The 24,174-nt window shown below is 36.5% G+C and overlaps 1 protein-coding gene across 4 annotated transcripts; it reads left to right on the top strand.

Moving 5' to 3' along the window:
- Positions 1-225: 225 nt before the first annotated feature.
- On the top strand, positions 226-22,676 carry LOC147488280 (Peptidase C78, ubiquitin fold modifier-specific peptidase 1/ 2). 4 transcript variants are annotated; one of them, XM_086571185.1, is made up of 15 exons: positions 226-368; positions 660-1,237; positions 1,322-1,563; positions 1,660-1,747; positions 1,864-2,039; positions 3,955-4,007; positions 4,116-4,170; positions 7,661-7,751; positions 9,129-9,254; positions 9,347-9,394; positions 9,544-9,620; positions 11,517-11,605; positions 21,246-21,357; positions 21,505-21,607; positions 21,740-22,676. In XM_086571185.1, the coding sequence occupies exons 2-15, from the start codon at positions 703-705 to the stop codon at positions 22,057-22,059; spliced, it is 2,115 nt and encodes a 704-aa protein (XP_086427311.1). In that variant the 5' UTR covers positions 226-368; positions 660-702; the 3' UTR covers positions 22,060-22,676. The 4 variants fall into 4 exon arrangements, with proteins under 4 accessions (XP_086427311.1, XP_086427312.1, XP_086427314.1 ...); XM_086571186.1 differs by having other exon boundaries at positions 227-368; positions 21,830-22,676; XM_086571188.1 differs by lacking the exons at positions 3,955-4,007; positions 4,116-4,170 and having other exon boundaries at positions 227-368; positions 21,830-22,676.
- Positions 22,677-24,174: the final 1,498 nt, after the last annotated feature.

Genomic DNA, 24,174 nt, shown 5'->3' with positions numbered 1-24,174 from the left:
AGTGAATAAAAATATAATTTAACTCTCTAGCTTACACAAGATTTTCTATTTTTTAATTAAAACACTAGGGTTCTGTGAGTGATTTCTAAAAAACAGTTCTTTGTGGAAAGTATTGGATGAATAGGGTGGAGTGGTCAACAAATAAACGGATTGACCGTGTCCACAAGTTTCCAATTTAAGAAACCACGTGGTTAAACTTCCGATTTTACCCCGGCCCCAGTCCCAGTCCCTAATAACGAGGGCTCAAAAGGTAAATAACCAAATTCGTTTCTTATAAATACGATTTTCCTGGAGATTTTGCAGACAGTGAAAGCAGTCTGGGTCCAAATTCCAAAAAGTCGGTGTGACTTTCTGCAATCAAAAAACGGGTACGAGATTGCGTTGTTGATTCTGAACATGGATGATAAACTATAATCAATTGGTCAATACGAGGATATGAAAATTATTATTCTTTTTTCTTAGATTGATATATTATTACATTTGAAGCCACATTGCTTTATTTCTTAGGTTACCAATTGGTTTGTTGATACACATTGCTTTATTTCTTAGGCCGTGGTCCAGATTGGTTTGTTGTCTTGGTGACATGATATAGTATTGATTGCCAAATGTGTGTGTATAAATTCTTGCTGCTTGGTTTGATCATCATATTTTTTTTGCAGCTGAGACACCGAGTTTTTGGGAGTGATTTTTGTGGGAAAGGAAATGGAAAATAATGAGAAAGACATTCATGTCAGGGTTCTTTGTAAGAAACTAATATTAATCACTAACAAAGAAGAAGAAGAAAGTATTCAATGGCTAATAGGGTCTCCTTTCTTCCCGCAATTTACCATCCTTTCCACCTTCAAATGTCTCCACTTTCAATCCTCAAACAATCCCAATTATTCCAAAGAATCAAACAACGTTCAATCTTTACTCTTACGAGGATTCAATGTTATTGGTGCACTACTTGTTGGTAATCAGAATAATAATTGGGAAGAGAATGCCCGTAGAGCTGTGGAATCCGCTCGTAAATTAAGAAAGTTGCTTCGTCGTGATGATGATGACCACGTCATTGGAGCTTCTGCAGATGTGACTAGTGGAGAAATTCAATACTTTGATTCTACTAGAATGGATCCTATTAGTTCTGTTGTTTATGAAGATTCATCCCCTGAAAATTACATATGGGAAAGAGGTTGCTTACTTAGGTGTGGATTGGACGTGAAAATTCCTATATGTTTTCCTGTACACAATCCAGCAGGTATTACTCACTTTCTTCTTTCCTTTGCTATGCATTTTGTTGTTTTTGTTGTTTTGACACATTCTTTTTAACTCGTTTTTTTAGATTCAGAACGTGTATTTTCTTCTGGGGTTGATGATACCATTGTAAAGTTGAGAGATCCAAATGTTGTGTTCATGATTGAAGGTGCTCAAGAAACAAATGGAACCGTTATTGTTCGAGGTGCCAAATTGAATTTCCAAAAAGATGTATCTAGTTATGCCATTCTCTGTGAAAACACTTCTGAGGATCGTGGAAACTCTCTTTTCTGTTCAGCCTTCTGCTCTAAGAATAAACCTTCTAGGGAGGTAGATACCATTTATTTCAAATATCATGATGTGTCATTTGGTAAATTTGGTGGCAAGCTTACATGGTTTATTCATATTACACTTTTGTTTGGTTAGAGTGCAGATCCAATTCAAGTGAGTATCTTCTTCAATAAATCTGGCAACCCTCCAAATTGTTCTGCGCCTACTGCCGAGTATATTCCAGGTACTGATTTCCTGGTGTGGAACTTTTCTCTTCTTTTGTGTCTGTAGTTGTGTTACATGGAAGTAATATTTTTGATGTTTAATATAATTCTAATTAGTTATTATGACAATTTTTAGCTTCAGAACCTGCAAAACATGTAGTTTCTAGTTTTAAGATAGAGGTGCTCTGCTATGCCGCGAAAGACCTTCCTGTGGCTTATGCTGTATCTCGGTTGATTGTTCCCGGAATAGTAGATCAGTTGATTTCAATAAAGAAAGACATCATGGCTAACCTTTTAACGCAACATCCTAAGGTAGGTGTTCATCATATGATCCGATTAATCTTTCCATTAACAGCAGTTTTTTCTCGAATGGAATTAAGTAGTGTAGCAACACAAAGATCTTTGAATTACTTGTACAGTCCATATCTTGTCCACCCTGGTGGACTCTGAATTACAGTCCTTTGATGGTTAAGTCCAAGGTCAGGTTACGTGTCCGAGATTATGGTATTTTCAATTTTTAGCAAACAATATCTATCTTTCATTTAAGAGGAAGCCAATTTAACTAAGGTGTCTCGCTACTATTGTCGGCCATGGGAGATAAGATCTGATATCTTATAGTGTTGTGTGAAAAATTGAAACTGAGTTAGGTGGACAGAGTTCCTTAAATAAATGAGAACTAGAGAGAAAGAGAAAAACAGTTTCGACTGGCATCACTAAAACACGGTATTGTTATGAAACCTACTGTGATTTTAATACTTTTTTTTTTATCGGATTATCATATCTCCAACGCATAGGATATAATGTAGCTGGTCTGCACTATCTGTTATAGTTCTTTTATTCATGGACATTTCCCATGTTGCTTACAAACGGTCCATCCCCTTATGTCCTTTCCCGAGTATATTTGGATGTAGACCCTATTATGTCTATGTATGTGTGTGAGAGGGGCCAAAATCAATTAAAGCCTTACTTTAATTTCTCTCCTCTTCTCCATCTTCTCGTCCTTTTTTCTTCTGCTCTTCTTGAGCTATAGAAATATTATTTAACTTCATTGTAGTTTGGTAAATTGTGACAATACTGTGAACTCTACATATCTGTTTCCATCATGGGACAACCTTCATTTTGTGCAACATGAGTTAGTATCTGATCACATTTGAACAATTCCGATCAACCTTCTTCGTATATATTATTTGCTTTTGTCGGTTTGAAAAACTTTAGTAGTCTACTGGTAGTAAGTGATGCAAGAGCATCGAAATGGACCCACTAATCAGCTTGTTTTGTTGGTGCTCTTCTTTATTTTGTTTTGCTATGGTTTATAGTCTAATCTTTTTAAAAACTCATGGGACTAGCATGTTACTACTAAAAGAAATAGTGGGTTGAGATTTAAAGCTTACTATAATATGGATGGGTAGGATCATAGGGTTGTAGGGTCACACTATAAATAGTCTGAGTCCTTGTAAGCACCTTTTGTTCATTTTTATCAAGAATTCTGATTATAAGAACTTTTGGGATTCGAAACCCTAACTTCTCAATCTTGCGTTCTGAGTTTTATTTATATGCAACTCTGTGCAACTTCTGTTTGAATTCCTATTAATCTCTTTCCTTGTGTCCCTTGAACTACTAGACTCCACAAGTAAGTTTGGTTGATAAGAATAAATGTGAATATACCGTTTCATTGATTTGCTTTTGGCCGTTTTTGTTAGGCATTGAACCACACCTTGGTGCTCAGTGGTGTCCTGCCCTCCCTAATACATATTTCTGTGCATGTCTAAAGCTCAAACCATGTCAGTAAGAAGTAGGTTGGTCTAGCCACAAACAATTAAACAAGGGTCAGCTCTGGAACTTTATGGGTAAGTAGGTTCATTAACGGTCGGCCCAAAAGTTTTTGTGATGGGTCAACTAACAACAGCACTAGACCAAATCCTTAATCAATTATGACAAGGAGAACCTTGTTCTTTTTGCAGAGAACTCTGTTTCTTATTGAGAGACTAAGGACACATGTAATATATGTGTTCCTCAACTGATGGCATCAACTTTTTTCTGAACATATTAATTGATTGGGTAGGAGGTTGGTGAAGAGGAGGGTTGATAGGATAGAAGTGTCACTGTGGTGGTGGTGCTTAGGCTTTGGCCTTCTCTTTTGTTTCTGTTTCTTTTATAGCTTTCTTGGTCTTGTTGTACTTGTAATTTTTTGTTTTTCGTTCCTTTCTCTTTTTGGGGGTTTTTGCAGGTAACGTGGTGGTGGGTATATGGGTGTCTGGGTCTTCCGTTGGTCCTTGAACAGTAGGTTGTTAATGTTCTGAGTGTTGATGTAATACTTTAATTATATCAATAACACTTTATCGATCCTAAAAATAAGGCCTTTGTACTTCGACGTGAAATTTTGGACAGGGTGTCAAATGCAACGAGGCCATTGATGATAGGAGTGGTAACTCTGGCATACTATGTAAGATCAATTTTGCTCAAGCTTATGATCATGTGAATTGGGTTTTTTGGATTATGTTATGATGCATATGTATTTTTGGGTTAAGTTGAGAGGTTGGATTAGAAGATGTGTTTTGTCGGCCTCTTTTTCCATTCTCATAAACAGTTCTCTTGTGGGATTTTTTTATGACTTCTCGTAGGCAGGGGGATCCTTTAGCCCTCTTCTTTTCCTTATGGTCGTGGGAGTTTTTGGTAAAATGATTGAGACGGTTAATAGGTCATGGATTTTAGAAGGTTTTAGAGTGGGCCAGGATCAGGTATTGATCTCTCATCTTCAGTTCGTGGATGGTACAATGATTTTTGTGGGGTACGATTTAGAGCAATTGAGGTATTGTAGGGACACCCTTTGTTGCTTTGAGGCAACATCGGGTCTTAAGGTGAATATGGCCAAGAACACTATCTTTGGGGTGAGTGTTGTTGTCTTGTGGATAATCTGGATAGTTTGGCTTCCTTTGTAGTTTGTAGTCATGGTATCTCCCTTCCAGATACTTAGTCTTCTTATGGGAGCTAGTTATAAGTTGAGCTCCGTTAAGGATACAATTATCAAGAGGTTTAGATGTAAGTTAGTTGGGTGGAAGGGTCGCTTTTTGTGCAAAGCCTTTGGAGTGATTTTGATCGAAAGCATTTATTCTAGCATTTCTGTTTACTATGTCCCTATTCTACATACCCAACAGCGTTGTTGCTAAATTAGAGGGGATTAGGAATTTCCTTTGGGATGACTGTGATAAGATGCACAAGTTTCATTTGGTTAGCTGGGAGTGGGTGTCTCTCTAAACAGAATGGTGGGTTAGGTATTAGGAGCTTCTGTGACTTTAACCTAGTTTTGCTTGGTAAATCACTTTGGAGGTACAGGGAGGAAAGGGATAGCCAGCCTTTAGAGAAAGGTGGTAGTGTCTAGGTTTAGAGAGTGGGGTCCTAGGGTGGAAGAGTGGTTAAGTTACTATAACACATGGGTGTGGTGTTTGGAAAGGTGTTCAAAAAGTGGGAAGGTGTTCAAAAAGTGGGAGAGGTGTTTCACAAGAAAATTTGATTTGCAATGGAGATAACATCTATTTTTGGGAGGATGTTTGGTTAGATGAGAGGCCTTTGTTACGTGTTTTCCCTAGATTATATGCTGCTTCTTACTTAAAGAATTTTCCAGTTCGATCGTTCATGTTACCTCAGGAATTTCTAAAGTCCTGCCAAAGGTTGCCGTTTTGTTTGGTGTGCATCTTTCGGTAAAATCTTGACTATAGACAATCTTAGTAAGAGACGTATCAAGGAGGTCGTTTGGGGTTTCTTGCGTTTATCCAGTTTTGGTGATGATGTTATTAGCCTCATGAGACTTAAGAGTCCATTCTCAGAAGGGCCCGGCTTTGGAGCAATTTTACCTTTTGCTCTTCTGTGGGGTATTTGGTTGGAGAGGAACCAAATACTTTGGCTTAACAATAATTATGAAGTTGTGTTGGCCATCAAAGCACTTTTCTGGTTGAAAATGCGTAGTGAGACCTGAGACATACCACTTGAGGCGTTTTTGTTTAGATGTGAGTTCATTTTCAATTGATTGGACTTGCCCTTTTTTGTTTTGTGTTTTTTCTTTCTCTCTTCTTATGCCACTGCAATATAGGATATCTCATCCTATTTTATCCTTGTTTAGATATATATTAATAAAACTATACTTTACTGTTAAAAAGTAAAAATAAAAAAACTAAAAAAGAATGAAATTTAATGTAGGTATCTCATTCAAACTTGGACCTTCTCCCACACTATAAAGTTTGGGCTTAGCCAAATTTGCCATTCAAAACTGCACCTATAGATTCTTGAGTGTGGGGGTCTTCTCCAAAGACACGCTAAGAATGAATATCATATCATCCACGAATTGCACATGTTAAAACTTCATTGTCTGAGTGGTACCTTGAAGCTATCGAGTACACCAGTAATATTGTAGTCATCTTACTTAATACCTCGGTCTCCATGATGAAGACTGTCCAGACGCACTTTGTTTTCTGGAGGATTATGCATTTTCCCAGTAAAACAACCTCTCAAAGGACATTCTCAAATCTCAGTCAGACTTTTAAGAAATTTCTTTTTATTAACACCTCTCTCCTCTTCCACATCTCGAGTCCTAACAACAACCGACTCATCCCAGTGTTGTCTTACGCTCCCAAAACGCAAGGATCTATATATAACTATTACTAGAAAAGGCGAATGAAGGAGTGAAATCTGTAATAGGTGTGATTTGTAACAGGATACGGTTTTAAAGTTGTTAAGGAATAAAGGAAAAGAAAAAGAAAAAGAAAAGTAAAATCAAAAGCATAAGACGGCGAGATGACCTTCCTTATCTTCTTTGATTAAAAAACCATTGAAGCCTTTTCTATTAGAGCATATTTTTTCCCCATTGTTTTTTGGGAGGGAGATAGGCATATCCAATGAGGATTCTCTCTGCCTTTTTGTTTGTTTTGAGAAATTATTACTTTCGTGTTCAACATAAACTTTTCTTGTGATGACATATGACGGGACCGGGACCCCGATGATATACATCTTCATAATGAAAATGGAGTAAAAACATGAGCTGTCTTTTCCAGTGCTGTAATCTGAAGTGTGAGCTGGAGAAACCGGTATCCAATGAGGATAATAATTAGTTGAATACATAAGTTGTCAAATAATCCCATTCAGCCTTTCAAGGTGGAAGACAGATAGTTAATTTTTATTTGGTTGTGAGATTCCTTTGGCTGGACGTGGATAAAAAATATTGACCTCTATTTATCTCAAACTTTTATATCCATTAGCTTGAGCAGCAGCTCTCTAGCATTCCTCATATAACTTTAATGATGATTATGGTGTGATAGTATAAGCATATAGCCGTAACTTTGCTCTTCGATCCTTCGCTATTGCATGAATATAGCGATCAGAGAGCTCTCATCATCTGCTTCGCATACGAAAACCGTATTGCTTGAAGGGCAGCGACAGCAGGGCCACTATTTGGCGAAGAGTAGATTCTTGAGCAGGCATGACAGTTCGTTCCATCATTGACTCCAACGCAAATGGCGCAATATCAGCTGATAGATGATGCTGTTGTTCTAAATTATTAGATTTTCTTATGTCTTTTGCGAGTGTTTCAAAAAACACTCTGAGGCTTATGCCTAGAGGCCTGCCTTAAGTCTTTTGGGAGGTTAGTGCACTGAGGCTTAAGCCCCATTTAAAATAAATAAAACTACCTTTTCTTCTCACGAGTACCCTCAATCTTTATTTAAGGGACAAAATAGCATTGTTCAATGTTCATATGGAAAATAGTTCGGAAAGAAAAATAAAAAGTAAGATTTTCCCCTTTGAGGTGGACTGGGGCTTATGCCTCATGTGCCTTGAAGATGAAAATGCTGTTTGTAAAATCTTGTGTTATGCGTTGTAGAGTTGTAATATAAGATATCTGTAGTATGTTGATGAACTAACTCAGAAGTCCATTTGTTTTGCAGCCAAGTCCATTTCACTTTTTTCCTCCTGGGATTATGCATCCAGTAACAACTATCTATGAGCTCAGTTATGGGGAGACAGAGATGAAGCAAGGTAATTTCAAAGTTAGTTGTTACATTGTTAGTGCTACCAAAGTTATTGAGATGTCAAAGAGTAGAAGTACAACGGAAGTTGTTACCAAAGTGTTTTAATCGTGTCAAGATTCAAGAACACCGGAATTACACCTAAACCTTTGACTCTGTGAGACAAAAAGCATGGGTGAGTAGGATGCCTTAGTTAAAACCAAACACCGCAAAAACAATCTTCACGTGAGGTAGGTTGTCATTGAGCTGGAATCATGACTTAATGTCACTATGAAATTTATATATATTGCACAAAACATGGCAAATGCATTTCCTAGGATATGAAATTTCTATAAACAAAATATTTATATGGGATATGATTTATTTTTACCTTTTTAAGAGATGATTTAGCCGCCAACTCCATTGGACAAAAAAGTTTCCAACAATTGTTTGTTTCTTATCTATCTAATAAAAGAAAGATAAATAAAGAGAAGTGTCCTTAAGCTCCTCGCAAAGTTTAATTAATAATAGCGGAATCACCTTTTTCAGTTTTTTGTGATAATCAGTTTCTCCATCATTGATAGCCCTTCAAAAATATCATTTGTTTTCCGCTATCCTACTGCGACGGCAAAGAAAGTATGAGAAGACCCTGACCTATTGCTCCAGATGATTGCTCAAGCGCCCATGCCCTTAAGAACTACTGGTGTGTGTGCACGTGTATGTATGTGCATGGAAGGGCTATTTGGTTTTAGTAAATAGTGTGTGGGCACTTTGGTTTTAGTTAATAGTGTGTGGGCACTTTTGGAAGGTGGAAGTTCAGATTTGTAAGGGCTTTCCAAATTTCATTACTTCAGGTCTTTAACATTTTAATTTCAAAGATGTTAAAGTATTTCGAAAGTGGAGGATCTTTTTCCCATGGAACAAGTCAATTAGTTACTCATCATTTTCTGTAATCAGCTGTTAAACAGCCACAATAGAAAGGGTTATGGGCAAGAAGAAAGCGTTTTCCATAAGATAATTCTTGGATGTAAAAAGGGGTTATTGTTTAATAGGCAGGTGGAAATTCAGCTTTTAGGCAGCTAAAATGTAAAAGATTTTGTTTGTAACTGATATCATGTTATGTACTCTCCAAGTAAAAGTTTAGTAGTCGGTTTTCGGACTTGGGTTGACTAAGGGTGCGAGAGATAGGTCCTTTATACTCCTTTTGGTTGCTTTGTAATTTGATTATATCATTGAAATTTAATTTCAGATTCATAAATAAATAAAAAAAGGAAAAGAAAAAAGAAAGAAAGGATCATAATACAATTACTGACTTGGTACTTTCATCAGTAAGTTATCTGTGCTTAATACTTATTGCTCACCTGATGAAATCTGGATCTCCTCGGACTATTATTTCTCCTTTATGCAGTTGAAGTTAGAAGATCCCTACACTTAAGACTGGGACTACCCTTGGATCGCCCTCTCTTGCTAGTGGCTAATGCCCTGAACTTTTCCACTCACAAAGGTGTATCAGGGAATAGTTTGATGAGAAATGGTAATCCTAATATTTCTTATTATTTTATTATGTTGTAGGTTTTGGGTGAAATAAACTGTTAAACTCCGTCTTTGTGTTTCATGTGATTGCAGCTTCAAACTTGCTTAAAGATGTACATGGTGAAGTTCCAAGCAGTGGTGGTTAGTTTGTTTTAAATGAATTTATGTAAACATCATTGTAATGTACTTTTGCTTTAAAGTTTATTGGTTGGCATTCAACAAAAGTTCACCCCTTCAGCTTCTTTTGTATGTATTTTATGTCTTGAATACTCTGTTTACTTCAAATGCAGTATCTGGAGGCCTCGTCTCTCGGGTGGATGGTTCTTATGAATACTATCATTACCTCCAAGATGGGTTTGATGACTCTGTAATGCACTAATCACCTTCAAGTACTTTTGTTGTCCTACATTATCAAAATCGTAGTCTATGATAGGACTTGGTATTTACTCTGTTTGCATCTGCATTTTTTATCTGAGTTCATACAAAAGTTTGGCATATTACATGCATTTGTATGGTACTTCCCAAAACTGGATAATTTATCCTTGAGGCTCTCTCTTTTGGACTTTTGGTGGAAAAGATAATGTGGCTTCAACCTATTGTCTGGAAAAATTTCAGGGTGGGTCAGCTCATAAAATGATATATTTTTCTTTTCTTCATGCAACCTAATCGTGTTTGGTATTCACTATTAAAAATATTAAGATTGCTATAGTTAACCCCATTCTTTTATTGTTTTTTTATGGCTCATTTATCTGGAAGGACATATTTTTATTTTTATTCTGTTTGCTAAAACAAAATATTTCATTAATGAAGTTTGGAGTGACGAATTTGGAATCTGTACAAAACCACAGGCCACGTTAGAAAGACATAATCAGTATGTTACACTAATGACTATTCTTTTCACCATGAGAAAATGGAAATTGTGTCAGGACTCGGGATTAATTTAGGATACACGGGTATGTCTAGCCGTTTCTAACACTGATAAGATGCGTCCGTCGCGGCAAAATACCAAATTGAGGTTTGTCACATACGATCTCTGGGTGTCATATCCGATATGGATATGTGAATATTTATCCAACACAGATTATTTTTAAGACATGGAGTGTCGATGTTACATGGTGTGGCTGCATGGGGATAATTCTGAAGTTGCAAGCTTCACGAAGATTTTTCTTTTATTCTAATAAGAAGAATAAAATAAAGAACAAGAAGAACTAGAGAGATGTTGGGTTGAACCAAGTTAATTGATGCTTACATATCCAAGAGAAATAAAAGCCAAAACATCGTTTAGTGGGAGAGCATGACTCGAATGTGTTGGTGTTCATGTACCCTTTTAAGTTAAAAAGCGTCCGTTCCTTACCTTTCACTATTCATCTCGATTTAGTTCGTGTTCATTGTACAATATTAGCGTTAGTAAGAGTTTACTCCTGCCTCTTTATGTGGGCATGAAGTCGGGTTTTTATAACTGCTTGGTATGCAAGCACTAGTCTTTCAATAGAAAACTAACTCTTACCTAAAACCATCCAGGTTCCCTAATTGAATAAGTATTCCAAATGAATGTAGTCTTATAATTTCATTAGATGTCAATGACCACAAGAATGGAAGTTTCCTATATCTCAAAGCGGCAAGAAATCTTTCTATATTATTCCAGTTCCTAGCGTGTTTTGGAATCATGTCTTTGATCCTGAATTATGATCCGGTCTGGATGACCCTTTTGATGATCCGATTTGGAAGTCCAGCAGTATCTAATGATCAGTTACTGAAGCGATTGAATCCAGATGTGGCTACTGACAACCGATTTTGATCCGGTGCTCTTCTACAGCACTAGAATCACATTAACTATTGGTTTGTCATTGTTTCAAGGATGGATTTCATAATTATGACGAACCAATTATTTTGATTTTGTAATTTGACTCACTGTTCATGGAGTAAATGTAAGGATTCTTAAAAAGAAAAGTTCTGACGTTGAAAATGTGATTGGTGAAGATGATATGTGAAGGAGGACTACTTTCTTGCTAGCTTCAGCGATCATCACATGAAGATTAATTGTCTTCATAGCATGAAGTACAATTAAAATCTTAGTTTGTCCATATGCGAATGGATAATGGAAATGCACTTTTGCCCACCTATCTTCATTTTTCAGGGATATTTTCTTTTTTCTTTTTTTGATAATAATTTGCATGGATTGAATTTCACAATAGCAATCACTTCTAGTTATAAAGTAGCAAGTTTATGTTTTAACTGGCGTTTTACTTGTTATTGTTGTTAGGGATGGGGATGTGCATATCGTTCTCTCCAGACTTTAATCTCATGGTTTAGACTGCAACATTACTCATCTGTTGAAGTTCCGTCTCACAGGTACTTAAGATTTCCAGTAACACATTTATTATTTTTATTATTATTGTTAGAATTCTGCATGAGTCATTAGATAATGGGACACTTTGCCCACCCAAAGGGTAATCCCCACGACCCAGAGTTTTTGGAGGTTTTCCATATTGTAAACAAACTATTTCCCTATATAAGAAGTGTGAGAGAAAGCTGAAACTAATTAAGCGTTACTCTCTTTTCTCTCTAAACTTTCTTCTTCATTAGCAATAATATAATTTTACTTCTATTGTTACACCTTATGTAGTAAAAGTAATGAACAAATCGTTAGCTTTTCGTTGTTACATACTTATACTTGTTTCGGCAATAATCTGCTTCAACACAACAAGAGCCAATGATAAAGAACGCACTAAGAAACAGAGGAAAATTGATGTTGGGAGAGATGAAACTGAACCAAGATAATGGTTGCCTACGTACTCAAGATCTATTATCTAGGGATCAAGTTTCAACGTAGTTCATATTATGAGAAAAAATGGTTTTTATATGAATGAAGAGGTTGAGTCCTAAGAGGACTGTGTTTGTTTGTATTACCAGAATTGTTATCTCTTTGAACTTCTATTCTTATCTTTCTACAATAATGAACCTGGACATATTCATAAATAGACCAGTTATTCGGTGTAGCTAGGCTTAAGCCCTTGGGCTTAATGGATTTGGGCTGGATTTGTGAGCTTAATGAGCCACAAAGTGGGGGTCTATACATCGCCCTCTCTTTGGTGGATGGGCAAAGTCATGTGGCAAAGAAGTTAATATAGAAAAAAGAATGGAAGAACATCAGTTTAAAAGAAAAAAATAAAATAGAAAAAAATGTCACCAAGTATTGGTGTGCATAATCTCATTGTCAAAGGAGGCGAAAATTATTGGCGACAAAAGACGGATATAATTAGCGAAAATTATTGGCGAAAATTATTAGTGGAAATAATTTCTTAACTTAATGGATTGTGGGGTCGGCTAAAAGGCTAAAAATAAGAGAGTTGTAAAAGTAATAACATGGGTTTGGAACTTGTTTGGTTATAAGAAGGAAAAAATTAAATAGGTAAAAGAATGGTAGGGCTGGCCTAGTTGCTTTGTAATAGAAAGTGTATTTGTACTTTATTGCTTTTATAGTTTTATATTAAGAGGAGTAAGAAATTGGTTTTGTGACAAGGTATGACCAGCCAAATTTGAACTTGGAAAAACACATGGGATTTGGCCGGTTTTACTGAAGTAAAAAGACTTGGTAGTAGGCGGACCGGCTGGGTAAAAAAAAAGTAAGAGATTACCTTTGTGTAAGGTAGGGCCGCCTTATTAAGTTAGTATATTTTATCCATTGGAAAGAGGTTAAAAGTAGGACCAGGCAATAAATTTGTTTCATGTACTCTTGTGTGACCGGCTTTGGTAAGTAAAGTCAAATAGTTTAGTAGGATGTAAGTATGTTTGCCAAAAGTAGAATAACAAAGTTGGAATGCAAGTTATACTAATTAAATAAAAAAAGAAGGAATTTCTTCTTTCTTCTCCCTCATCACTTTCTTCTTCACTCTCTTGCCCCTCACTCTCACACCCTCTTTCTCTGCCTCCTCCTCCATCTCACATACAAAGTCAACAATATCATCTGGGAAACTTAGGTCAAATACATCATATGGTATTTTCCCATGGAAGTAAAATTTTAAGTTATCTTGTGGTTTGCTATCCATGTCTACCATATCAATCGGCGGAATTTCATCTACAAATACAACCAACAACAAAAACACAATTAGTAATTAAGTTATTACAAAATCTTCCTTTCCTAACACAAACATAATATCGACCTATGTGTAAACACCATACAGTTCCTTACCAGTAAAATTGTTTGGAATGTCTCTTCCTGTCGTGTTCCACTTCCCTCGTATATGCGATACGGATAATCTTACCAATGCTTATAGCTATCAGGAAGACCACTAAACCTCTCCCTTCTATTTTTAAAGTACACGTCGAACATTATAAAATTGTCTTTAGGAGTGACACGAGGCCTTGCAATTAAGTAAAGCTCTTGACACCCAAATCTTCATTTGTACCATAGTTGTAATCTTCGCATCCTTGAAACTATTAACCAAAACGGAATTGACATCTGTGCATGTGTAACATGCCACCATTTTAAAATCCTTGCAACGGTATTATCCAAGGAAAATTTCAACTCATATGATAATTTTTTTTTTGCTCGGTAATTGGTGCCATGTTACTACTACTTCATCTTCTTTGGTTTTTTGTAAAACACTTTTAACACCATCCACGTTGAATTCTTGTAATGCAAAACGTTTCTTCATCTCCGTTATTGACGTCTTTCTTGGTTGACCTTGTATATATAGATTACCTTTTGTCTTGGTCTATATATCTTCTTTGAAGTTGAATTCTCACCATTACCGTTTCAAATTTTCGCTTCCAATTAGCAAAATCTATAACAAACAATATAATAATCCTTCTCACAGTTTTCGTTCTTAGCTTCTATTCACTTTCTTTTTATTTAATCTATTTATATATAATAATCCTTTGGTGGAACGTTGTATTTATCATGGCTTCTGGTGTTTCTATTTAACTAGGATTCTAAGTACAATTCCCCTGTGCATTAGGATTCTTGACGTTGAACACTGCCTATCATGCATTATCTACTTTATTTTAATTGCCCTGCTACAATATTTTGACTCTGCATGGTTATATTGTGGAGCTGGTCTTTCAACATCACTCCAATATTTATTAACATATCTCAGTACTACTCTAGTTTAGTACTGACACCAAAGCTTTATCAAATTTGAATCTAGATATTCACCTAGTAGGTCGACCCTACGTATTCACACGGGCTATCTTTCATTTAACAAGAAGCCATCGTATTAATATCTATATATGACTAGCTCAAGAACCAAGTCCCAAAACAAATTCTATTACCCATGACTCTTAGCCTGTCATATCAATACGACAATATTAATTCCTTCCTTTTTTATTTAATTAGTATAACTTATTACTCCAACTTTTTTAGTGGGTCTTATTGTTATTCTAATTTTGGCAAACATACTTACATCCTACTAAACTAGTTGACTTTTCCTTACCAAGGCCGGTCACACGAGTACATGAAACAAATTTATTGGCTAGTCCTACTCCTTTTAACCTCTTTCCTATGGATAAGATATACTAAGTTAATAAGGCGGCCCTACCTTACACAAAGACAATCTCTTACTTTTTTTTTTTACCTAGCCGGTCCACTTACTACCAAGTCTTTTTACTTCATTAAAACCGGCTAAATCTCATGTGCTTTTTCAAGTTCCAATTTGGCCGGTCCTGTCTTGTCACAAAACCAATTTCTTACTCTTAATATAAAACTATAAAAGCAATAAAAATACACTTTCTATTACAAAGCAATTAGGCCGACCCTACCATTCTTTTACGTATTTATTTTTTTCCTTCTTATAACCAAACAAGTTCCAAACCCATATTATTACTTTTACAACTCTTATTTTTAGCCGACCCCACACAATCTATTAAATTAAGAAAGAATTTTCGCCAATAATTTTCTCTAATTATATCCGTCTTTTGTCGCCAATAATTTTCACCTTCTGTCGCCATTTACTGTCGCCTTTGACAATGAGGTTACGCACACCAATACTTGGTGACATTTTTTTCTATTTTATTTTTTTCTTTTAAACTGATGTTCTTCCATTCTTTTTTCTATATTAACTTTTTTGCCACATGGGCTTTGCCCATCCACCAAAGAGAGGGCGATGTATAGATCACCACTTTGTGGCTCATTAAGCCCACGAGTCCAACCCAAGGGCTTAATCCTAGCTACACCCAATAACTGGTCTATTTATTATTTATGAATATGTCCAGTAGAAAGATAAGGATAGAAGTTGAAAGAGATAACAATTCTAATGACACAAACAAACACAAGTCCTCTTAGGACTCAATCTCTTCATTCATATAAAAACCATTTTTTCTCATAATATGAACTACGTTGAAACTTGATCCCTAGAGAATAGATCTTGCGTACGTAGGCAGCCATTATCTTGGTTCAGTTTCATCTCTCCTAACATCAAATTTCCTCTGTTTCTTAGTGTGTTATTTATCATTGGCTCTTGTTGTGTTGAAGCAGATTATTGCCGAAACATAATTTGAATTGTAGGGGCTCTTCGTTTTAAGTCTCGGTCCGAATTCCTTTAACAAAATCGACTCTGTTGACACTATTAAACTCACCAACATAATTAACTTTCAAACGCTTTTGATTCTTATTCGGACTCTTTGAAAGAGACTCGACATGAGAATGGAAATATTAATGACATGCTCATAAGTTGCAGCGACTACCTGTTGAGAGTTTTTAGTAAGATATTCGTTTAAAAGTCATTTCACCACTAATTTCTGAATCTGGACCCCGTAGAGAGCGACAAAATTCTATCTCATGGCCATAGTCATTATGGAAAGAAGAGTCCCACTTTTCAACTTTTCATATATAACAGAATACTTGGCATTGAGCAGGGTCAATTGCAGCTCTGGTAGAGTCTTACCATCACGATTGAAAGTGACTTGCTTTTTATTATCGTTCTTTCCATTGTGAAGTTGTTGATCTGACTGTCCTTATTTTGGCTTAGAATTTTTGTTGTCGGTAAAATCTTTACTCCGAATATTTTTGTCTCTTGCTGCTTTTGCTGATAGGTTCTCCTCAATACGTATGTGTTGTTCATCCCTAACATACAGATCGTACTGAATTTTAGGGACATCTTTAATTAGAGAGTGGTAAAGATCCCTTACAGTGAAATTCGAACTTCTGTCTCGTTAATAATATAATGCTTCTTTAAAGGCGAAAAGAAGCATCCCATCAGAAACTTCTGGAACATCTACTGCTGCCTTTCGGAACCTAGTAACAAAAGTATGTAACTTTTTGTCACGTTGTTGCTTGATGTTCAGAAGTGAGTCGACATCCTTTGGCGTCTTGCAATTGTGGCGGAAACGATTAACGAACTCATTTTCTAGTTTATTCTATTGGTGAATTGATCTTGAAGGCAACTCACTAAACCAGTGTAATGTTTCTCCTTTTAGAGTTGATGGAAAGAGCTTACACATGAGCGGATCATCTCCACCCCATAACACAAACTTATTTTTTAATATGATAGAGCATGCAAGCCAAGATCTCCTTCCGACTCATCATAAAAGTCAAGATCGGGTTGGTTGAAGTTGGGATGGTGGTAAGGTTCCTGAATGTCGAGCGGAAACTTGTCAAGTACGCCATCATTGGCTGTCAAGTTTTTCATTCTGACATCCTTTGACTCTCTATCGTTAAGTTCTTTTGCAATCAACTTTCAACTGTTGTTCTGTCAGAGTTAAAGTACTGGCTCGAACAGCTTGCCCATGTGTAGAAAGATACCTTCCATTGTCTCTTATTGGAGTTAAAGATTTTTGGCGGTACGCAAGATTAGCTGTGACTAGTGATTGTCTTTATCTATCCCTGTAACTAGCCTGTCTAAGCCGGTAGTCACCCTTGGCAGGGTGGTCGGTATAATTATACCGCTCCTCCATGTTTTGTTGCTCTTGTTTGCGATACCCGCATTCCCAGTCATGTCGGACATATCTCGGATGGCAGTATTCCCTGAAATTGCTTCTCAGAGGTAAATCTTTCCTTTGAGATCGGACATGTCTAGGGTAGTAGTTATCCCTCCCAATTCGATTCTCCTCATAAGTTCGAGTAATAGGGTCATTACTCTTAGAGCGTGTACTATTTGATTGTGCTTGAGAAGTAGCACATTGTTGAGGATGATGAAGTGGATCTTCAAGACGGTCACATACACTGGAATGGCCTGCGTCCTTGCGTGGTCGCCTTGATGTAGTTGAATTAATAACATTGTCCACCGGCCTTTGCCTCTTTGCCAGCTTCTTCTCAAGTTCCTATTTAAATTTTTGACTCGTCGTAACATACGCTCAACCGTATTAGGGGTGTATTGGCTGTTACTATCACCTTTTCCGTTAGTTGGTGTGAGAGTAATGTCCACGTCCATATCCATGAACTGATGGCGGACTGCGTGGAGGATTACCGACTTGTAGGTTTTCTTGTTGCAAGACTGTTAGGGGTGGTGATGGCAGCGTTTGTACTGCCGTTTGCGGCGGCGGCGGTGCTATTGCAGTTGGATGTTGAGAATTGATCCTACCACTAGAAGCAACTCAATTGTTCAACGGTTCTTGCATTGGCCGAGTTGAATTTCGAGGGTTGCGATTCCTATTAGCAAGAGGATTATGTTGACTGCTCGGTTTGTTTCTTGTGCTTACCATCTTGATTGTTTCACGTGATAATGGATTCTAAAAAACTCACAGACGGCGTCAATTATGTTTCGGCAATAATTGCTTCAACACAACGAGAGCCAATGATAAAAAATGCACTAAGAAATAGAGGAAATTTGATGTTGTGAGAGATGAAACTGAACCAAAATAATGGCTGCCTACGTACCCAAGATCTATTATCTAAGGATCAAGTTTCAATGTAGTTCATATTATAAGAAAAAATGGTTTTTATATGAATGAAGAGGTTGAGTCCTAAGAGGACTGTATTTTTTTGTGTCACCAAAATTGTTATCTCGTTGAACTTCTATCATTATCTTTCTACAATAATTAACCTGGACAAGTGGCGGAGCCAGGAATTTGTTCCAGGGTGAGCCCCTGACCACTACAAGTTTTCAACTGAACTCAACTATGGTCCACACGCAACACAAACTTAATTAGTTTGTTATTTTTTGGTTAAATATTTGTTAATCTATATACATTATATAATTTTTTTATGCAACTAACTATTCTTATTTTATTTTGTCAATATTTTTGAAAACTAAAATTATATTAATATTTTTGAGAAATGGAGATTTCGTAATTCATAAGCGTTGGAGCACAACTTACATCAACAAGTTAGGTTAATTAGTTTAACCTCTAGACTTTAGTTTATTGAATTAATTGTATAGGTTTGTTCATTATGTTATCTGGTTTATTAATTGATATAGCTTTCTCTAAAATAAGATATCTATTTTCCCTTTTTTTTTGTTAGGTATCTATTTTTTTGTTTGTCCTTGCAAAATGCACATAGTTTGTAAGAATTATATAGAAGTATTCAAACATATACTATGATCAGCTTACTGTATCAGATCCTTGTTTGCTCGTATAAATAGTAGTTCTTTGTTTGGATTTTTACTGGAAAATGAACTCCATGTGTTTCTAATAAATACACCTGTCAAATCAAATAGCATTTCAATTTCCCAGCCAGCCCTCTATAGTTCTCTTTATTTACAACAATTAAAGCCCTTCCTCAATGGTAGAGACTAGAGAGAGAGAATTCAGTGGGCAAAGTTATTTCTCTCCTTACTTTACTTTAGTTTTACACCTTTACCAAACTCAAAAAAACTTTCTCAGCCCAAATTTCAGGGTGAGCCAGGGCGTATCCTAGGCCTCCTGGCTCCGCCACTGACCTGGACATATTCATAAATAAACCAGTTATTGGGTGTAGCTAGGATTAAGCCCTTGGGCTTAATTGATTTGGGCTGGATTCGTGGGCTTAATGAGCCACAAAGTGGGGGTCTATACAATACTTACGTCCAACTCTTCATGTATATTAGAAAGACTTTCATATCTTTCTTGAGTCACAACAATTAACCAATGATATTTTGAGGGTTTCATATTAATAAATTTATAATGCTATAGAATGCAACATACACCAGTTTTACTTCTTTACCTTATTACGTAAATGAAAGGATTAATTTTTAATTATCGAATATTCAATAACGAGCTGTAATCCTTTTTCCGGTTAGGCATGGCTTTGACCAAGCTATATCATACATAAACATAACCAATTTATTAGGAGCAAGGTTCAAACTAGTTAGGAGCAAGCTTTCGAGGAGGATCTTAGTGGGGAGCCCAAAATTGAGGTTCTGAAGTGGGTGAGGCACCTTGTATACAAGGATCCTGCAACTAAGACTGTAAAGGATCCCTTCTTATTTTTCTTTAGGAAACATGCAAGAAGGGGTGTAATGGATTTTGCTTCATGCTTCCTTGGGAATGCACCAAGCAAAGCAATAAAACCCAATTCGATGGAATTAGTAATAAAGGATTATTATAAACCTAGTCTAATTAGTGGTTACTATTCTAGTAGTATGTGGTTTAGTTTTAGTTGCTTTCTATTTTGGATTCTTTGGACTGTGAGGATTGAATAGTATAAATAAGACCTTTGGTCTCACAAATTAGTTGGCTGTTTATTGAGAATATTAAGTGTGATTTTCGGATTAAAGTGTATAGATTGAAGGGTTATGCTAAATTCCCCTTTTCCATCAAATTAGGGTTAAATTAACTTTTTAACCTTAGGGTTATGCTAAAGTGTGTTTATTGAAGTTGCTTCTGCCTTCAATTTACATCACAATTACTACATTACATTAACAAACAAAATAGTTCCAATAGGAAACTAGACCATGTCCGTTTTTATCTTTGATCACTTTATGCCGTAAGTGTTACTCCTTCACTAACATTATTTTTCCATATCCGTAAAATTCAATTATTTAGTATGATGAAATTATAGTAGTAATAGTAATAGGCCACAAATCAAGGAGCTAAGCAGCACCCAGGAAGGTCTCCTCTGCTCGGCTACAAGCCCTTTTACAGTACAAGGGTATCCCAATTGCAAATAAAGTCTTGGTAGGTCACCCCTTTGAAACATGGGCTTGCAGATACCAAATCATGTAACTCCTCTTTTTTCCTTCCACTACCTTGGGAATGCCTTTTCCTAGTTGCTAAAATATCCTTTTGTGTTCTTCTCCTTCTGCAAGTTCCACTCAATAGCTCTAGAGAGGCATTCCATGATCCATGACCAACCTACAACACCGTTTGGATAGAGATCTTCATTAGTGAGCGCTATGTATGTACACTCAAGTCCACATTCTCTTTTTGGGAATGCATAACCTCTTTTGTTTTATTTGGTGAATTTGGGACATCCTCCATCCTCTCCCTATAAAAGACTTGTAATGTTCTTCTCAATTTGCTTACTCCTTTAAGGAAGTGGGATGGAATAATTAGGAATGATATTGAGGGTCGATTTAATCAAAGTTAGCATCCACCCTTTAGAAAATCATGTTGGGTTTCCAACTGGTCATTCTATTAGATATTTTTACAATCACCATGTTCTGCGTGGCCTTGGATTTGCTTTTAGAGAGACCCAAGTGGTGGGAAGGGGATTCTACTCCACACCCTATGAAGTTGGAGTCTCTTGTCTAGTACTTCCATTCCATCTACTCCATAGTCTTAGGCTTTGGATAAATTGATACGGATGGCGGAAGCCTTCTCAATTGATACATGAAGATGCTTGAGATTACGAGCATTTCCCCAAAAGTCGTCTTTGTGAAATCTTTTTACTCTTGAGTTATGATGTTTTGGGTTACTTTCTCTCCCACCTTCACCTTTAAATGCTGATTTTCAGTTTTTTCACCTTTACGACTTTCTTTCTTTCTTTCTTTTTTGGCTAGTTGTCTGTTCAAATTGCTAATGCACAATTTTTTCAGGGAGGGCTTCTTACAAATAAATGCATGCATGAAATTTCTTTGATAACTCATAATAGAGCTAATTATTAAGGGATTCACAGCATCTTTTTTCTTCTCAGGAAAATTCAAGAAACACTAGTCGAGATTGGTGATAAGGATCCTTCTTTTATTGGGTCACGTGATTGGATTGGGGCCATTGAATTGAGCTTTGTATTGGATAAGCTTCTTGGTGTAAGTGTGCCATTTCCTATAAGTTAGAAAAGAACACCAGGACTATTTTATAGAAATAGGCCTTGTTGCCATATGATAGCTTATTTGGTTACAAGAGAACATGCAGACACATATATGACTTTGAGTGTGAAATTTGACTTAAAACAGGTCAGCTGCAAAATCATGAATGTCAGATCCGGAGCAGATCTTCCCGAAAAATGTCGAGAGTTGGCTTTGCATTTTGAAACGCAAGGAACTCCAGTGATGATTGGTGGGTAATTAGGGATGTTAAATTGTGCCTTTATTCTTTCAGAGAAAATGAAATAAAACAACGAAGTGGCCTAGATATTGACATTTATAATAAATTATAAGTATCCATCTTATTTCTTTTACAATTTTGCAGATGGTCTCGTCTGTCATTTCGAGTTCCCGGGGAATGAATATATGTGCCTATTTTCATTGAACCATACTGTTGTTTGGCATATAAATGCAGGTGGTGGTGTTCTTGCCTATACTCTGTTGGGAGTTGACTACAATGAAGCAAGTGGTGACTGCGCCTTTCTTATATTGGATCCTCATTATACTGGTAATGATGAGCTCAAGAAGATCATAACTGGTGGATGGTGTGGGTGGAAAAAAGCTGTCGATAGCAAGGGTAGAAATTTCTTCTTACATGATAAATTCTATAATCTTCTGCTTCCTCAGAGACCCAACATGGTCTGACAACCATGCCAGATAATTGGAATCAAAAGTATAAACTTCTATCTGGTTAGATCAACATACCCTGCACCTTATATAGAATTTATCTGACCCCAGAGATAAATTCTATGTTTTGTTTCACAGCAAACGTTCATGTATATAAATCTGCACAGCCACTAATTTATTGTAGAACTATGTACGTTGCTGCTACCCTGCACTTTGGGGGTTTTCTTCGGATATCACTGGTAGAGAGTGACTAGTGGAGTTCTAACGAAGTTCAGAACTTCAGATTAGTATATTGTTGCAGTTTGGTCCGTGGACTGCACGAATGGAAGTATGCTGTTTATCCTGTATATGTGCAGTCTTAACCATAGGGCAAAACATTAAAGCTTTTAGCAGAACACTTGGCATGAAGTTAGAGGGTTGAAGATATACGCAGTAACCTGTTTCTGCTGACAGTTGACTGTTGGCATTGGCCGAAACCCACAAGACCAGGATGAGTAGTTTTCTGCAATTAACAGTAACTATAAGAGGTGTAAAGGTACTTGTACATTGCTGAAATCTTTGAGATGCCATTTCCTTCAATCTATGCTTCTATACTACAACCTTAAACCATGATTAAAATCTTCCTTATTAGCATACAGTCCACCTTAAGCCGTGTGTTGTTTGGCGATCTATACAAGTACTCGGTAGAAGTTTCTAATTTAGCGTTCTGTCTATTCACTTTTTAGAGATTGGAATGATTGAAGGAAAAGCCAGTTTAATTTTTGAAACAATTGAAACTTTTCATTCTTTTCGATAAACTCATCTACACCGAATGAGACCTATATATAAAATTATGAATCAGCCTTATCTGAATGCGCCGTTTGTTTCAAGTGTCGAACTGATTGCTGGTACAGATTGATGATTGAAAGCTGTTTGCTCATAAGGGCATCTCTAATGGAGGGTGTAAACCGTGTATAGAGTGTAAAGTTTACACTCCAAATGTCAAAAAACTCTTTCCAATAGGGGTGGTATACTGTAGATAATAGAGTATTAGTTGATAGAGGAGGTGGGGAATTCCACATTTCGCAATCAGTTGATAAATAGCTCGGGCGACACTTTAACCAACGCCCGAACAAAAAAAAAAAATCGGACATCACTTTAAGTAACGTCTTTTTCTAATTCTAAAGTAATTTTTAAACTCGGACGTCACTTCCCAGTTTAAATTAAAGCGTCACTTTAAGTGACGTCCGAGTTTAAAATCTAATTTTTTTTACACTTCTCCATTGAGAAGTATAGAGTGTGGATATTTATAGACTATATACTAGTATGCAATTAGAGTTGTAAAATCCTAATGAATTCTATGTGGAGCCTAAGTGGAGGTGTAATTTTACACCCTCAATTGGAGATGCCCTGATGCCGAACTGTGTATAGAATGCAATCCAGAAATTTGAGTTGGGGGAGGCTGTACAAAGCATACAGTCCACCGATACTACAGCCCCAAGTAAACAGGGCCGGAGGTCTGGGCAGCCCACAATTTCATACTCTTCTGTTGAGAATGTTGAGCTCATCATTATACCATATCACGTCAAAGCTTGTCCGGCTTTTGAAAGGGAATTGTGAAAGAATGTTCACAGAGAGACGTCAATCTCTGGATAAGAAGTGGAACATTCTTAAGAATTAAGATGGTAGCAACTGGAAAAGCAGCTCAAAACAAGAATCACCTAAAGTACGTGACTATTATTCTATCTGATGCAATTTTGTAAACGACAACATATTGATCATAAGAAAACTACTTTTCAAATGTTCGTTTATAAGTTGCTCGACCCACAAAAATATCAGCCGTTTCTATTTGGAATTTTGGGCCGGCATCCGTAGTAAACAGTCATAAATTGAACGTCATAAGAAATCTAAATTGAGTTGGATCCTTTTCTTTTTGTGGATTTTAACGCTTGCTTTAGTTGAAAGACTAATAGCAACGTATTAGAGGTTCTTAAAAAATGTTGGAGAAACTAGTAAAAGAAATGCATTCATAAGAAATACCCGAGTTGTTCAAGATCAATGTTCCATTGTATTAGAATATGTTAGTATTAGTATATATCCAATATGAAAAGTCCCATGTTTCTATAAGTGTGGACATCCATATCTAGTAATTGC

This window comes from Coptis chinensis, chromosome 7 (assembly GCF_015680905.1).
Source record: "Coptis chinensis isolate HL-2020 chromosome 7, ASM1568090v1, whole genome shotgun sequence".
Lineage (NCBI taxonomy): Eukaryota > Viridiplantae > Streptophyta > Magnoliopsida > Ranunculales > Ranunculaceae > Coptis > Coptis chinensis.
Note: the sequence above shows the minus strand (reverse complement) of the source record. Positions and strands in the feature narration are given on the sequence as shown.

What these genes read in the sequence shown, in the direction of transcription:
- LOC147488280 (XM_086571185.1), top strand. Translation starts at nt 703, where the DNA reads ATGGAAAATAATGAGAAAGACATTCATGTCAGGGTTCTTTGTAAGAAA. An exon ending in TACTGCCGAGTATATTCCAG is followed by an intron (nt 1,748 to 1,863) that starts GTACTGATTTCC and finishes GACAATTTTTAG; the next exon opens with CTTCAGAACCTGCAAAACAT. An exon ending in TATTGGATAAGCTTCTTGGT is followed by an intron (nt 21,358 to 21,504) that starts GTAAGTGTGCCA and finishes GACTTAAAACAG; the next exon opens with GTCAGCTGCAAAATCATGAA.